Source organism: Hyaloscypha bicolor (genome assembly GCF_002865645.1).
Source record: "Hyaloscypha bicolor E unplaced genomic scaffold K444scaffold_189, whole genome shotgun sequence".
NCBI classification, from domain to species: domain Eukaryota; kingdom Fungi; phylum Ascomycota; class Leotiomycetes; order Helotiales; family Hyaloscyphaceae; genus Hyaloscypha; species Hyaloscypha bicolor.
In genome coordinates, this window is record NW_020194691.1 from 1 (window position 1) to 13,823 (window position 13,823).

Here is a 13,823-nt window from a genome sequence, read left to right on the forward strand (position 1 = left end):
TTGGTGGCGGACGCTCTGGTTTGCTACAAAGAGCGAGGAGTGGATAACAAGTGCGCCGAGCCCAGGGATCTTCTTGTTGATGCCGCAGAGAGTCCCGATGTAGAGCTGACTATCCATGATAGAGGCTGTGGCCGACGTGCTGGAGAAGTTGTTGATAGATGTTCCGGTGGAAGAGTGTGTTTCTTTCTGGGTTTCAGAGGCGATTCGTGCAATACAAGACTTTGATAGCTTTTGGATTGTCCCAGGTAGACTTTCAAACAGTCGAAGCCAAAGATTATAGAGGTTGGCCGGATAAAAGGAGTACGAAGTTAAAGCGGAAGACGTGCGAAGAACGGAGGTAGATAGTCCAGCGCCCATTCTACTCACCTCCTTTTCCCACCAATTTAGGCCAAGAGAGCGCCTCCTCTTCTAATTACCGAGGTAATCATACGCCCTGCGCTCTTTTTGGCGCTTGTGCAGGAACATCAAACTTAGCAGACGGAAAAGTCAGGCTTAGAGGGAAGCACTTTATCGAGTATAACAGGCAGAAATCGGGTCTATAATAAGACAATTCTCGAAGAAGAAATATTTCCTCTTTAACAAACACACTATGTCTGATTTTTAAGGGGCTCCAAATTTCCCTTCTTAAATGTTTGCTAAATATTTTCTAACTGGTTCTTAAGCGGCTACAGACCATTCCTCCAACTATTAAGTGACTTCCCACTCTCTGCCACTTCTCAACTCAAAAATCCACATTAATAAACGTCTCATACTTTATTCCTCCTAAGTACTAATTCAATAGTCTCAATTAGCCTCAAAGACTTCTCAATCACAGATTCCTGCCTCAAAAACAGGAGCACCCCCTCCACTATTATGCCTCTGCCTATGCTCTCGCTGAACCCCGACCACTTCCATCATTTAAAAATCATACCAAATCACTCAATCAAGTATAATTACCATCGATAACAGGTTCCTCATCTATTGTCCTTATGCTAGTTGAACCCCTCGCTGCTACTACTTACCTTTCCCAAATAAACTAATCGATAACTTGTGGAATAAATGGCACTTTTATTTTGCGACGGAAGCATATATCACAAGATATTCAAAGAAAGATTAGGAATATAACCACGCCTCTCTCCCCTCTTCTTCTCGTCTTCAGGCCGTATTGCCTCGTTCTTGTCCCTCAACTCTCTTTTACAAGGCGACGGATACAATTTAGATAGAGCCCCTTAAACGAGAGCGCCTAGCTAATAACAGCTGTCCAGTTGTCACCGCGCTACGCACGCTAACAATTAAAGCTTCTGCCCCAAACTCCTGACTCTATCCATCTCCCTGGCCATCTGGGAGAAGCAGGGAAGTAAGCCCTTAATTAGAATGTTCGATACTCAGCAATAAGTCTAGTCATTATCAAGGCAACTCTCCTGTTCGCACTTAAAGTGTATCTTTAATCTTTATATAATTTGAGCAATCTCCTAATGTAATTCACTCTGACTTAGGGAGAATTAGTGACTTTCAGGCTATGGCTCAGGTTTTAAGGCAGTGGAAACTCGTAGCGGTTAGCGGTTACAGTCAGCACGTGTTGTGTAACCACACTTCCTGCAACCGCAAGCGCTAATTGGCAACCTGAAAGAAAATTGGATGAGCTGGCTCTGCTAGACTGTTATTGTCTATTAAATCCTGCATACTTTAGTATCCCACTCGGTTATAGCAAAGGCTTGCGCGCGAGAGCTGAGCAGCTGCACCCACATCTTCTAGCTTTGCGATAGAACACCCAGGCGACTGGCAAGCCGCTCGTGATGGCCTCCAATACTTCTGGGTAGACACTTGTTATATCAACAAATCGAGGGACAGTGAGCTCACGGAAGCAATCAACTCCATGTTTCGCTGGTATCGCGAGGCGGCAATATGTTATGTGTATCTGGCAGATGTGTGGACAAAAGAACAACCAGATCCATCTTCAAAGCCATGGGAGGCAGCTTTTAGGAACAGTCGATGGTTTACCCGTGGTTGGACGCTCCAAGAGCTTCTCGCACCACCAGTAGTAGAGTTCTTCTCCTCGAATGGCAATCGACTCGGTGACAAGCAATTATTAGAGGAACAGCTTTTCCAGATAACAGGGATTCCTGTTCTCGCTCTTCGAGGAAGAAGACCTCTTTCAGATTTCAGCTTCGACGAGCGGGTGCTGTGGGCACGAAATCGGAATACCAAGCGCGAAGAAGACCTTGCTTATTCCATGCTGGGCATCTTCGACATCTCAATACCAGTTATCTATGGCGAGGAAAAGGAGAAGGCATTCCGAAGACTGACCCGCGAATGGAAATTCCGACTCGATGAAATCTCGGAGGCTGTCTCGATTTATGCTAAGCCATCCAGCGCGCGGCAGCAGACGTTCGAGGAGCATGGCAATAGTATCTGTTCAAACCGTTTCTCGCCCAACTTCAGGTGGTGGAAGGAAAATATGTTTGGCCCCCGCCCCCTCCCCCGCATCAAGTCAATGGCATTCTCGAATCTCGTCTGACTCGAGGCTGCTTGCGACAGGAACGGGGAAAGGGACGATGTAGCTTTGGGACGTCACGGCTACTATATTACAGCAGACGCTTGATTATCATTATAAAAGAATTAACTCAGTGGCCTTCGGCTTTGACTCGAGCTTGCTAGCATCAGCATCATGTTACGGGGGCACGGTGAGGAGGGGTCCGCGATACAACTTTGGGACGTGGCCACGGGTGTGCTGCAACAGACGCTCGAGGAGCACGACGTCGGTAATAATATGTTCCTAGTAGCTTTCTCGTCCGACTCGAGGCGGATAGCGTCATCTTCACCCGACGTTGTACGGCTCTGCGACGTTGTACGGCTCTGGGACACTGCCACTGGTGCACTGAAGCCGAAGCTTAGGAATAATAGCTATTACGACTTGATAGCCTTCTTGCCTAACTTAAATATACTAGCATCAGATTCGCACAACCAAATGTTACTCTGGGACACGACTACAAGCAAGGTACAGCAGAAGTTCGAGCTCAGTAATACGCCCAGGTCGATAGCCTGCTCGCCTGACTCGAGGCTACTAGCGACAACATTAAGTGGCGGGATAGCACAGCCCAACGCTCTCGGGGCAGACAGATCCGAAAGACTGTCTTCCCCGTATAATCATCGAATAGTTCGATTCTGCCGCTCTGCACTGCTCGCTATCTTAATTAGTATAGTAAGCCTCGTAATCTCAAGATAAGCCTATATATATTAACTTTCCTATAAGTTACTTTACAAATACTATACTACTATAAAAACATATACTATACTACTATAAAAACATATACTATACTAATATAAAAACATATACTATACTAATATAAAAACATATATTATAATTAATATAAAACTAGATTATATACTAAGAAACAGGAAATATATAATTTACTATTCTTTTTATTTAGCCTTTATCCTATTTTATATATAGTTTATTTATAGGATATTAATATAAATAGAAAGATAAAAAATAATCGAGCGCCTATAATTAGTATATAATTAATACTTGAATCAAAATAAAATTATATTTATTTACTTTTACGGACTCCTAATTAGAAGATTTATTAATTAAATAGTCTTTAATATCTTTGGTTTCCTTTTTTGCTTTTATTTCTTTACTTTTTTTATTTTTATCTTATAATACTCCTATAATTTAGCCTTTAATATAAGCTTTTTTAAATAAACTGGTTAATTTAGTAAAAGTATTTTTAATTAAAGGAATTCGAAAGATATTTTAAATTCTAGAGCTTATATAGCTATAGTTTAAAAGATAAATTCATTATAAAATAATAAGAAAAAAGAAAATAACCGAACTAATTAGTTAGTATTAATATTATTCTTATAAATAAAGTAAAAATTATTATTGGAAATAAATAAGCTAATATCCGGATATTATATTTCTGGAATATAATTAGAATTATAATTCGAAATAAAAGAGGTACCTATATCTAAAATAAATAAACTTAATATACTTTTTTAATTTCTAAATAATTTCTAAGCTAGTATTACCTTTACTAGTAATAGTATTTATTATAAGAGTATTAAAGTTAAGCTTTTAATAATAGTAGAATTAATTATTATATTATTAAAGTTATTTTTATTTTTATTATTTTTTATTTTTCTTATTTTATAAGTATTCTAAATATTCTAATATTAATTTCTATTATATATTTAACTGCTTTATAATATCTTTATTTATTAGTAATTTAGTTATCTTTTATAGCTTTTTCTTCTTTTCTTTTTCTAGTATTATTAAGCTTTATTAGCCTTTTTTATAAGAGCAAGCTTTATACTAGGAAGTATTTTTTTTATGGCCTAGTATAAATATTAGTTTCGAGGAAATTAAAATATCTGAAAAACGAGCTAGTATAGCTTCTTTTAATTTAAATAAAGTATCTTATTATATAATAAGCCTTTATTTAATTTCTTAAATATAAGAGTAAAATATTTAGTATTTTTAAATAAAAGAGATTCATATTTCTTAGTTATAGAGATTATTACTAAATTAATTATTAGTATATCTATTTTCTAAAGCTTTAATTATATTTCCTATAATTTATAAAGAATTTCGGGGCTATTATAAAGCTAGTAGAAATTAAAGAAAATTAAAAGTAAGAATTATTTAAAAGATATAAAATATTGAATTATAAAAGTAATTAATAGTTTTTTTAGTACTTATATTTTATATTAAAGAAATAATTATACTACTTTTTTTCTAATAAATCGAGAAATAATTTAGTTTATATGAATTTTACTATAGCCTTTTTTAGGGCAAAATATATAATTTTAAAGAAATATAGCTTAAAAAACTTATAATTAACTAGTTATAATATAAAGAAATATTTCTTATTAATTTTATTATTATAGTTTTATAAAAGTACCTTAGCTTACTTATAAATAATTTCAATTATATAACTAATAAGCTAGTTCTTATTTAATTTAATAGAAATAATATTATAAGCCTTTTTTATTTATATTAATTTATAATAGCTAAAAATTAAATATTAAAAAATATAAATATAATAAAAAAAGGGCTTTTTAAATTAATAATAATTGAATAAATATAACTATTTAGAAGATTTAAAAACTACTAAAATTATAATATATAACGAATTTAGCTTATTAATAGAATTATTTTTTATTTATTTTTAGATTAAATTTATAATTTTATTATAAACTATATTCTTATATCTTTTTTAAATTAGCTTCTTTTTAATAGTAATAATAGTATACTATTTATAATACTATAGAATTATTTTTATATTATAAATAGTTATAGAAGGCTCGAATTAGCCGAGATAATTAATATTACTAATTCTAGAATCTTTAATAAAAACAAGAAATAAAGGATTTAAAAATAGCTTTATAAATAAATTATCTAATTTATTATTAAAAACGTTTTTCTTTTTCTCTTTTTATAGAGCTTTATAAGTTATAATAGCTTGTAATATAGCTAATTTAATTATTATAATAGTAAAGCCTATAGTAAAATTACTATATTAAATAATAGATTTAAAATAATTATAAAAGAAATAGATTATTTATACTTATTTATAAAAATAGAAAAATCGAGCTAACTTATTAATATAACAGAAATATATATTAATAAATATTAAACTAGTATTATTAATTCTAATTATATTATTAAAAGTATTCTTTTATTATTTATACTAAAAATTATATCTAATTAATTAATATATTAAAAAATAAAATAATAGCCTTAATAAATTTATTTTATATTTATTTAAATAATAGCCTAAATAATTTAATTCTGCTTTAAGCTATTAGGGCTATAGATATATAAATTATTAATAATAATATAAAAACCTTTATTTTAGAAAATAGTAAAAATTAAACGAGTTTATTTCTAATTAGTAATATTAATAGTTTGCTTTTTATAATAAAAATTATAAAACGTTTTTATATTAAGCTCTAAGTCTTATTTTTATAAAATCTTTATTAATATTATATATCTAATTATATCTTTATAAACTATTATAATTCGAATAGCCTTAAAATAACTAGAATAATAAAATATATATAAAGCTAGCTAAAATAAATCTAAAATAAGTAAATAGATATAAATTATATATTATAAAATTCTAAATATTTAATTTTTTCTTTTTCTTTTCTATTTACTTATATAATAGCTTATTTTATAACCCTATTAATATATTTTTATTTAGACCTATTAGTATTTATTTTTCCTAAGCTTTCTAAAATTATAAATTCTTTTAAAATAGTAAATATAAAGAAATCGAGCCCGAATATTAGTTAATAATAAAATAATAAATATATATTCTTAAATAAAGGCCTAGTTCTAAAAATATATAAATACGGAATTTGAATTAAAAATAATAAAACTAGCTTTAGGGACAATTTAATAGGCTTCGGGAATAGCCTTAATTATAGTTTTAATCTTATAACAAAGTCCGGTATTAATTATATTAGTATTATTAGTAGTAAAGCATTACTATAAAGCGGAAAATATAGAGAATTAGTATATAATAATACTAGTAATAGTCTAATTCAATTAATAATAATAAGTGGGAGCAAATAGCTTATAATTATAATAATTCTCCCGATATTACTAGCTTATTATTACTACCAGATATAGATATACTCCTGAAATAGGAGCCTATAAAGTCAGATTATATATGGGGCTAATATACTTTAATAATACCATGGATTCTATACTTGATTAAGCGATAGCTAGGTAGAAAAGGTTACAGTATACAGGGTAAGCTTATACCTCCCTATACCGCCTTATATTACGTTAATATTACGGGGCAGACAGTCTTTGAAATCTGTCTGCCCCGAGAGCGTTGGTAGCACAGCTCTGGGATATGGCTACTGGCACCTTACGACAAACGCTCACGTCACCTAATAGCGTTTCCAATCCAAGGCGCGCCCTAGAAGGCAGATTAGTAGCTTTCTCACCTAACTCGAGGCTGCTAGTTTTCGCACCAACCGACGGCACAATAGAGCTCTGGGACACAGCTACTGGCATGCTACAGCAGCAGCTAAACCACTCTTATAGAGATCTCCGGTTTGTAACCTTCTCCCCCGACTCAAGGCTACTAGCATCAGCAGATTGGGGTGGATTGATACTGCTCTGGTATGTAGTCACCGGCAAACCATAGGGAGCAAATTTTCTTGATGTAGCCTCCGTTGCATAGACCCAGGAGTTAAGACCGTTTAGAGTTGGCCTGGAGTGCTGCCATTTTCTCTTTCATTATTGCTCTTTCTTCTTCGAAGTGTCGGGCTCTATAACGGACGCTCTCACTCTGCAGACTTGTTTCTTGCTTATAGGCGAGGTTCAGGTCAACAGTTTGTGCGAGTTGTTAATAGTTGCTAAATAGAGAGACGCCAGACAAGGGTTGCTGCCTAGAGCATAAATATAGCAGTAATTAAGCAGATGATCTGCGTCTATAAAGACTTGCTCCTTACCTTACAATCTAACTAACCTTCTGGCACTATAATGACTATACTCCCCCATTCCCCAATGTATAAACCTACGTGAGTTTCAAGAGACTCGAAAAGTAAGTCGTGCTAGCCATGAACTATAGGCTACAAAATACATTCCCGGCAGAGTGCAATACCAATTGAGAACCTGCCCCAGAAGACGACTGCCGTTCTCGATGGCTAACGCTAATAGGGTGTGAAGATAGGAAGCGGAACATTACTTGGATAACGCTGCACTCCACACTATGTTTGCTCAAGAGAACTACTCATTCAATTACCGCGGGTAGTTTAAGCTGCACCACATTCACAATCACAATCACAAAAATCTGACACATGCAAAGAAGGGCACAAAATTATTGGGTTGCCATGATCATTACGTGCTCGGAGTCGTTCCGGAGGTCTTTAAAGGCGGGCGCGGCAGAGTGCACTTTGACTAAATGCACTCTGACTTGAAAGCGCTGAGTCAGCCGCGCCTGGGCCAACCGCGCGGCCTATAGTGGCACGTAGTGAGGAGTCGTCTCCAAACGAAAACGTATTTTAGTATAGCTACTATATAAATCGATTAAAATTCTAATATTAATATTTATAAAAAAGACTAAAGATATATATTAATAATATTAGGATTTTTTAAGTATTTATAGACCCTTAGATTTATTATTATACCTTATTTTATAATATTATAATTATTGATTTTAAGGTTTAAATAATAATGAAAAATTATATTTATTATTATTATTTCTTTTATTCTTTTTTTTTACTTTTTATATTCGATTCGATTTATTTTAATAAATTAATTAATATAAATAGTAAAAGAGTAGACGGCAAGCCCGCATTGGGCAAGGCGCGCGCACGGGCCCAAGCGCCGCTCCCTCTCGGGTACAAAGGCCCCTCTTACGCCACGTCAAGTCTCCAGCTGACCAGCCGCCTTATTTGGCAATGTGATGGCTGATTGTAACTGCCCGTGCCGCCATATCCTTTCTCATCTGCGCCTCAGGGAGGGCAGTGAGCCGGCCCGCAGGCGCCTTATCTGAGTATTGGTTGCGACCTTTCCCCTTTAGTGGCGGCTTACATGAGGGGATTCTTTTACTGGCTTACTTGAATAATCAGTCTTCGAATAGTTGGGCAGCGCCTTTCAAGTAATACACGTGCGTGGTTTTGGTTGGCCGGGAGAAGTGAATGAGGCTTAGACAGGGCATTAACGGGAACTGCCACTCTCCCTCTCTAGTCGGGCGGGGAAAAAAGTCCATCGACAGCTTTGATCACCCTCGCTGAATATTCTGTACATAGCCAATAAAAAAGGATTCCTCACCTCCCTGTTTATGGATTAATTCTTTCGCCATTCATGTTACTGTATCTTTTAGATAATTATTACTGTGACAGCACGAGAACAGAGGCTTCAGGAGAGAAGCGTAATGTCGATTTGTAACTTAGAATACAAAGCTAAGGAGAGAAGGCTCAGGTTAAGGCAAGAAGAGGGGTTTTATGCTGTTGAAATTAGGGGCCTGAGGCCCCTAATAGGCTTAGTAAGCCCTGGAACCGAACGCCATGGGGCTGTGCACTAGCTTAATACCCTGTCCAGCTGGAATACCCTGTCCAGCTGGAATACCCTGTATAGCTGGAATACCCTGTATAGCTAGAATACCCTGTATAGCTGGAATACCCTGTACGGCTGGAATACCCTGTACGGCTGGAATACCCTGTACGGCTGGAATACCCTGTACGGCTGGAATACCATGTACGGCTGGAATACCCTGTATAGCTGTAATCGGTTCAGCTGGCATAGGGATTTAGTACATGTGACTTAGGGGGTTCAGGGCTATATATACGGGCTACTTACCACTGTAGAACAGCAGTCAATTCAGTATCGTTTACTTGGTTTACATTGCAAGCACGTGACCCTAGCTTTATTACTTAGCTAGTTCAACATATGCTAACCTCGCTTGTAGTCACGTGAGACATGGTTCCAGTCTCTAGAGCTGTAACACTTTTAATCTTATAGCGTAAAAGAGGTACACGCGTAGTTAGTGCCAAATTGAACTTCTAAACTTGCCTTTGTTTATAGCCTTATATACACTCAAACTAATTTTATTCTTTTCTGTCTGTACTCGTACATAACAATCAGCCTAATTTGGCTTTTCTACTCCTACACATCCTGCTCTCTTGGTCCTCTAGTTTCAAGAACCCTCTAATAACGCCGTCCGCTTTATCAGCTCTGTCTTCTACTCTAAACTTGGCCTTTTTCCCTGGCTGGTTTCCGGAAATATCGGATACCGCCTTTCGCTTAGAAGACAACCCGGAGCTACCAATACGAGCATAGATCCGTTCAGCCGTATCAGTTGTGTGGCCAGCCGGGGTGTCCATCCACGTCGTAGCCGGTTTCGCTCTAACCACATTGAACCCCCTCCCAAACTCGGGAAGGGGGTTGTCCGGGAACAGCGCAAGACCAAGCCACGCATGCCACTCGCGGCTAATCTGCCGGTACTCAGCCCGCGCTTGCTCGGTATGCCCAGGTGCCTCCTCAATCCCGCGAGCATAGACCGAGGCCGCCAGATCGGCTGCGTGGCAGGCCCGGCCCCAACATCAAAGTTCTTCCGGAACTTGGCCTGCCTCAGGTGCTGCCGCGAGATGGCAATGGCGGCATGACGCCACATCTGGATGTTGGCTTGAGTGTGCAGGTGCGTCTGGGAGTCCTGCTTGAGCATGTAGCTCAGCCGGCTGCTAGGCCACAGGCTATGCTGGCACTGGCCCGCGTCCCCGCACGGCTGCGCCCAGAGGAACGGCGAGGACACAGCTACCGCCGGTTGGTCGAGGGCTAACAGCCGCAGCTGGTTTGTCACGTGCTGCGTACAGGCGTATATATAGCTTCTTTACCGCCCTTAGGGCACCATCATTCATACATATATTTACACCAAACACACCACATTCCACTTCCACAGCTTGTCCAGGCCGTGACATGGTTAGTGAACGGGAGGACAAGCTATAGGTAGTAGACGACGAGCCTGCTTATATCCTCTGGGAGATAACGGTGGATAATCTTCGTACAGCCCTCGACGCTATAGCCTTTGTGGTAGAAGGTCATAAAGCTAACCAGGCCATTTTCAAGAAAGATATTCCGTCGTAAGCTGTTTATAGTATTATAGTACTACAGGCTTACAAGCTCGCTGCCATATACTGGCTGGCCGGATACGATATATGCAATTAGAAGTAGGGGCTCTAGGAAAGCATTGACCTGCTTAAGGTACTGCTTTGCAGCCAGCCGCCTCCACCTCGCCGACTCGACCTCTACAAAGAAGTTCTTCCGCAGCCGGTTAGTGCCTGTTATGCGATTTAGTAACCAGCGCTTATAGCCTTGTAGGGCGGTATTCCGCGGATCTCTAAGAAAGCTCTAGCCCGGCGTACTAACGGCTGGGTTATCCTTGAGGCTGCGTAGATCGAATGCAGGAATAACGATGCGTGATTCCTCCTCCGGGCAAATATAGAGCAAGCTGTGCAGCTAAGCCTCCGCTATCCTAACCTGTTGGACGACGAATGCTTTCAAGCCCATTATACTTAGCTCAAGTCCCTTATATCTAAGCTCCTCTGCATCCTCGGACCAGACGATATGCCCGAGCCCGGTCGTGGTATCCGTGATCCTCTTCCCATACGTACGTAGCTTTTGAATCCAGTTTATAGGCGAGCGTGTCCCGTAGACCATAAAGCGTTCCTGCATCTCCTCAAGCGCTTATGCCGGATGGTTGCACTCCCCGGCCTCCCTTGCAGCGACTGCTTGCCGCAGCACGAGCAGCTGTGCCATTTTGACAAGAGCAGATAGATGTGTTATATAGCAAGAAGCATTATAGAAGCAGTTATTCTGCACGTCGATTCCCTCGACAGCTAGAAAGCCGACGACGACACTAACGTAGATCGGGCCAAGAAGGCGATGGTCGAGCAGCGTAATGCAGAAGCATAGACAAGCCTGGTCGAGCTCTGCCTGTAGCTGCTGCTCTGAAGCGCCGCGTCTGTAATCTGGGCCGGCCGCTGGGTTGACGCTCAGCGCCTGCGCCGCTGCTACCAGCTTCTCGAGCGCTGTTGACTGTGGATAAGTCAATGTGTAGTGTAGCGCTTGCTGCTGCCTCTGGTATGCAAGGCGGTATATATAGCTGCTGTACCCGGCCTGGTTCTTGCAGAGCTATGGACTTCCAGGCATTGACGCAGTCTTTGACAGCCGCGCGCGTCACTACGTCCTCGTGTCGATCTTTCAGATGGGCTGCAATTGCATCTGGGACCAGGGCATACTGACAGCGGGTGCAGATCAGGACAGACCAGTCCCGGTCTAGATGGAGGAAGTCCATAGCAACGCCGTGATAAGGTGAGTTCTAAAGGGGCTGCGTAAACTGTTAGAAGTTAGACTTGCGTATTCCCTACAACGCCATGTCTGGGCGTGGCACATGCCCAGGTCGGGTCGCGCGGCGCAAACCTTGCGATTAAAGGCAGGGGTCCAGGGGTCATTCAGACGGGGAACCAATCAGAGGCGGGTTTCGGGAACCTGGGGAGAGGTGCCGTTGGGATTACTGTTTAGGTTAGATTGAGGTTAGGTTAGGTTAGGTTAGGAACGAGCTAGGTAATAATTAAGACTTATACTCGTTAATCTATATAGTGGGGATTACGGAGACGGCTATTACGTGAGACCCTAAGCAAAGCGAGATAAAAGCGCAGCTCGGATAGCTTAGCTATCCTTCCCTCCTTAGCAAATTGCATTAGCTTTTACTCCCTTCATTTGTTTAGTTATATCCCCTCTATATTAATTTCTCTAATCTATGTCTTTAGTCCATATGTTATAAAAAATTTACGAATAAAATAGTGAGAAAGACGTTAACAGAAAAGAATATTTTCATCCTGTGTATTTCACTTCTGGAAAGAAATCAATACATATAAATCTTATTCGGAAGGGCTTTCAGTTTCTTCAACAACACGTATTGTAGCCCTCAATCCTGAAAGCTCATACGCTACCACTATCCTACACACAGCTACCGAGGTAGCATATCTGGCAAAGACAGCGACCGCATCATTCTGCCCTGTTAGAGTCAGCTTACCTGTTTTCAAGGAAAGATCAGTTTGAGTGACATACCTATGAAAGTCGCTGAGGAGAACGTTGATGTGCCATAGACAATATGGGCAATAGTTGCCATTGACGCCCACCAGGAGAGACCCAAGAACCACACGTTCTCCGACTGCCATATCAAGGTATGCTTCGTTTGAGTCCTACAAGAGACAAATTCACTCTTTGCCCATCTTTTCAGCCTCTCTATCAATCTCTGAACAAGAGTGCCGCTGGTGGTACTACCAGAATGCTCAACTTTAGTCCTGAAAGAAAAGGCAAGAGTGCCAAATAAATGGATAACGACTGCCGAGCCTACCCATATCATCTCCTTCCAGATAAAGCCACAGCCAGTACTAATTACTGTCCACTGCCCCAGTTGCAGAGTGACTGTCCAAATATTGGCAAATGCTGCACCAGTAGCGATTAACTCAAGAAGCACAATAAGTCTGCTGTACTTCGACTGGAATTTCCCCCCTAGCAGACTTTTACCGTGCTTGAGTGCTTCAATCGGTTGATGATAATCAAAGGCACGGATAGGATTAACAGGTGGCGATCCAATTGGGAGAAAAAATGCAAGGAGTGGCCGCCTTGATGACAATAAAGCTAACTCGGGCGTTGTAGTTCCAAGAAGGCTTAGAATAGTCGGCATGAGACCAAGGACAACGCTAGAACTTGCCATATCAGACTTGATGAGTTCTTGGGTATTAGCCACAAGGCAATTGAACACCAGGGTATACGAAGGATTGAAAAGGAGCCCAGGAGGAGAGCTCAAATATTGTTGAAAGACGGTAGAACAATTGTTGGTAATTGTTTTAGTGAAGGTTTGGCGATATTCTGGGTAGAATTGTGTGAATTGAAACTTTTGTAGAGCTGAGGCCGTAGAACAAAGAGCAAGAGCTGCCAAAGCTAAGAGAGAGAATGGCATTTTAAATACTTTTTATTAAAGCAATACGATGATAACCTGGCCCGTGCGAGAATTGGTATGCGGGTCGCATACCAGCAAAAAAATGTTCGGAATATTTATTAGATATTAAATAAGAGTAATAGGATTATTACTAACTTCCTATATAGCTTATATTATTAAATTTTATATTATTCTTTTAAATAATATTATAATATCTTCTTACTAAATACTTATTAGGGCCTAAGTATCTGGCTTATTACTTTTATTATTATCTAAATACCTAAAAATACTTATATTATTACTATATTTTAGATTCTTAATTCTGGCTATAACTTAATTAAAAATATTGTTATATAACTAGTACTTTTCTCG

General features: G+C 38.8%; 6 protein-coding genes across 6 annotated transcripts; 2 read left to right on the forward strand and 4 right to left on the reverse strand.

Annotated features, from left to right (window-relative positions):
• Positions 1-1,762: 1,762 nt before the first annotated feature.
• Positions 1,763-2,293, forward strand: K444DRAFT_487037 (uncharacterized protein; the record flags this gene model as incomplete). The annotated part of the gene is made up of 1 exon (XM_024873135.1): positions 1,763-2,293. A coding segment is annotated over one exon (531 nt), but the record flags the coding sequence as incomplete, so codon positions are not given.
• Positions 2,294-2,647: 354 nt separating this feature from the next.
• On the forward strand, positions 2,648-7,145 carry K444DRAFT_548593 (YVTN repeat-like/Quino protein amine dehydrogenase; the record flags this gene model as incomplete). The annotated part of the gene is made up of 2 exons (XM_024876384.1): positions 2,648-2,949; positions 6,824-7,145. 2 exons carry the CDS (start codon positions 2,648-2,650, stop codon positions 7,143-7,145), a joined length of 624 nt encoding a protein of 207 aa, XP_024726558.1.
• A 1,839-nt stretch (positions 7,146-8,984) lies between these two features.
• Positions 8,985-9,248, reverse strand: K444DRAFT_711475 (uncharacterized protein; the record flags this gene model as incomplete). The annotated part of the gene is made up of 1 exon (XM_024888247.1): positions 8,985-9,248. One exon carries the CDS (start codon positions 9,246-9,248, stop codon positions 8,988-8,990), a length of 261 nt encoding a protein of 86 aa, XP_024726559.1.
• A 337-nt stretch (positions 9,249-9,585) lies between these two features.
• On the reverse strand, positions 9,586-11,176 carry K444DRAFT_638292 (uncharacterized protein; the record flags this gene model as incomplete). Its single annotated transcript, XM_024884233.1, has 3 exons — positions 9,586-9,939; positions 10,622-10,782; positions 11,116-11,176. 3 exons carry the CDS (start codon positions 11,174-11,176, stop codon positions 9,586-9,588), a joined length of 576 nt encoding a protein of 191 aa, XP_024726560.1.
• Positions 11,177-11,360: 184 nt separating this feature from the next.
• Positions 11,361-11,798, reverse strand: K444DRAFT_638293 (uncharacterized protein; the record flags this gene model as incomplete). The annotated part of the gene is made up of 1 exon (XM_024884234.1): positions 11,361-11,798. One exon carries the CDS (start codon positions 11,796-11,798, stop codon positions 11,361-11,363), a length of 438 nt encoding a protein of 145 aa, XP_024726561.1.
• A 586-nt stretch (positions 11,799-12,384) lies between these two features.
• On the reverse strand, positions 12,385-13,472 carry K444DRAFT_548341 (uncharacterized protein; the record flags this gene model as incomplete). The annotated part of the gene is made up of 2 exons (XM_024876368.1): positions 12,385-12,521; positions 12,575-13,472. 2 exons carry the CDS (start codon positions 13,470-13,472, stop codon positions 12,385-12,387), a joined length of 1,035 nt encoding a protein of 344 aa, XP_024726562.1.
• Positions 13,473-13,823: the final 351 nt, after the last annotated feature.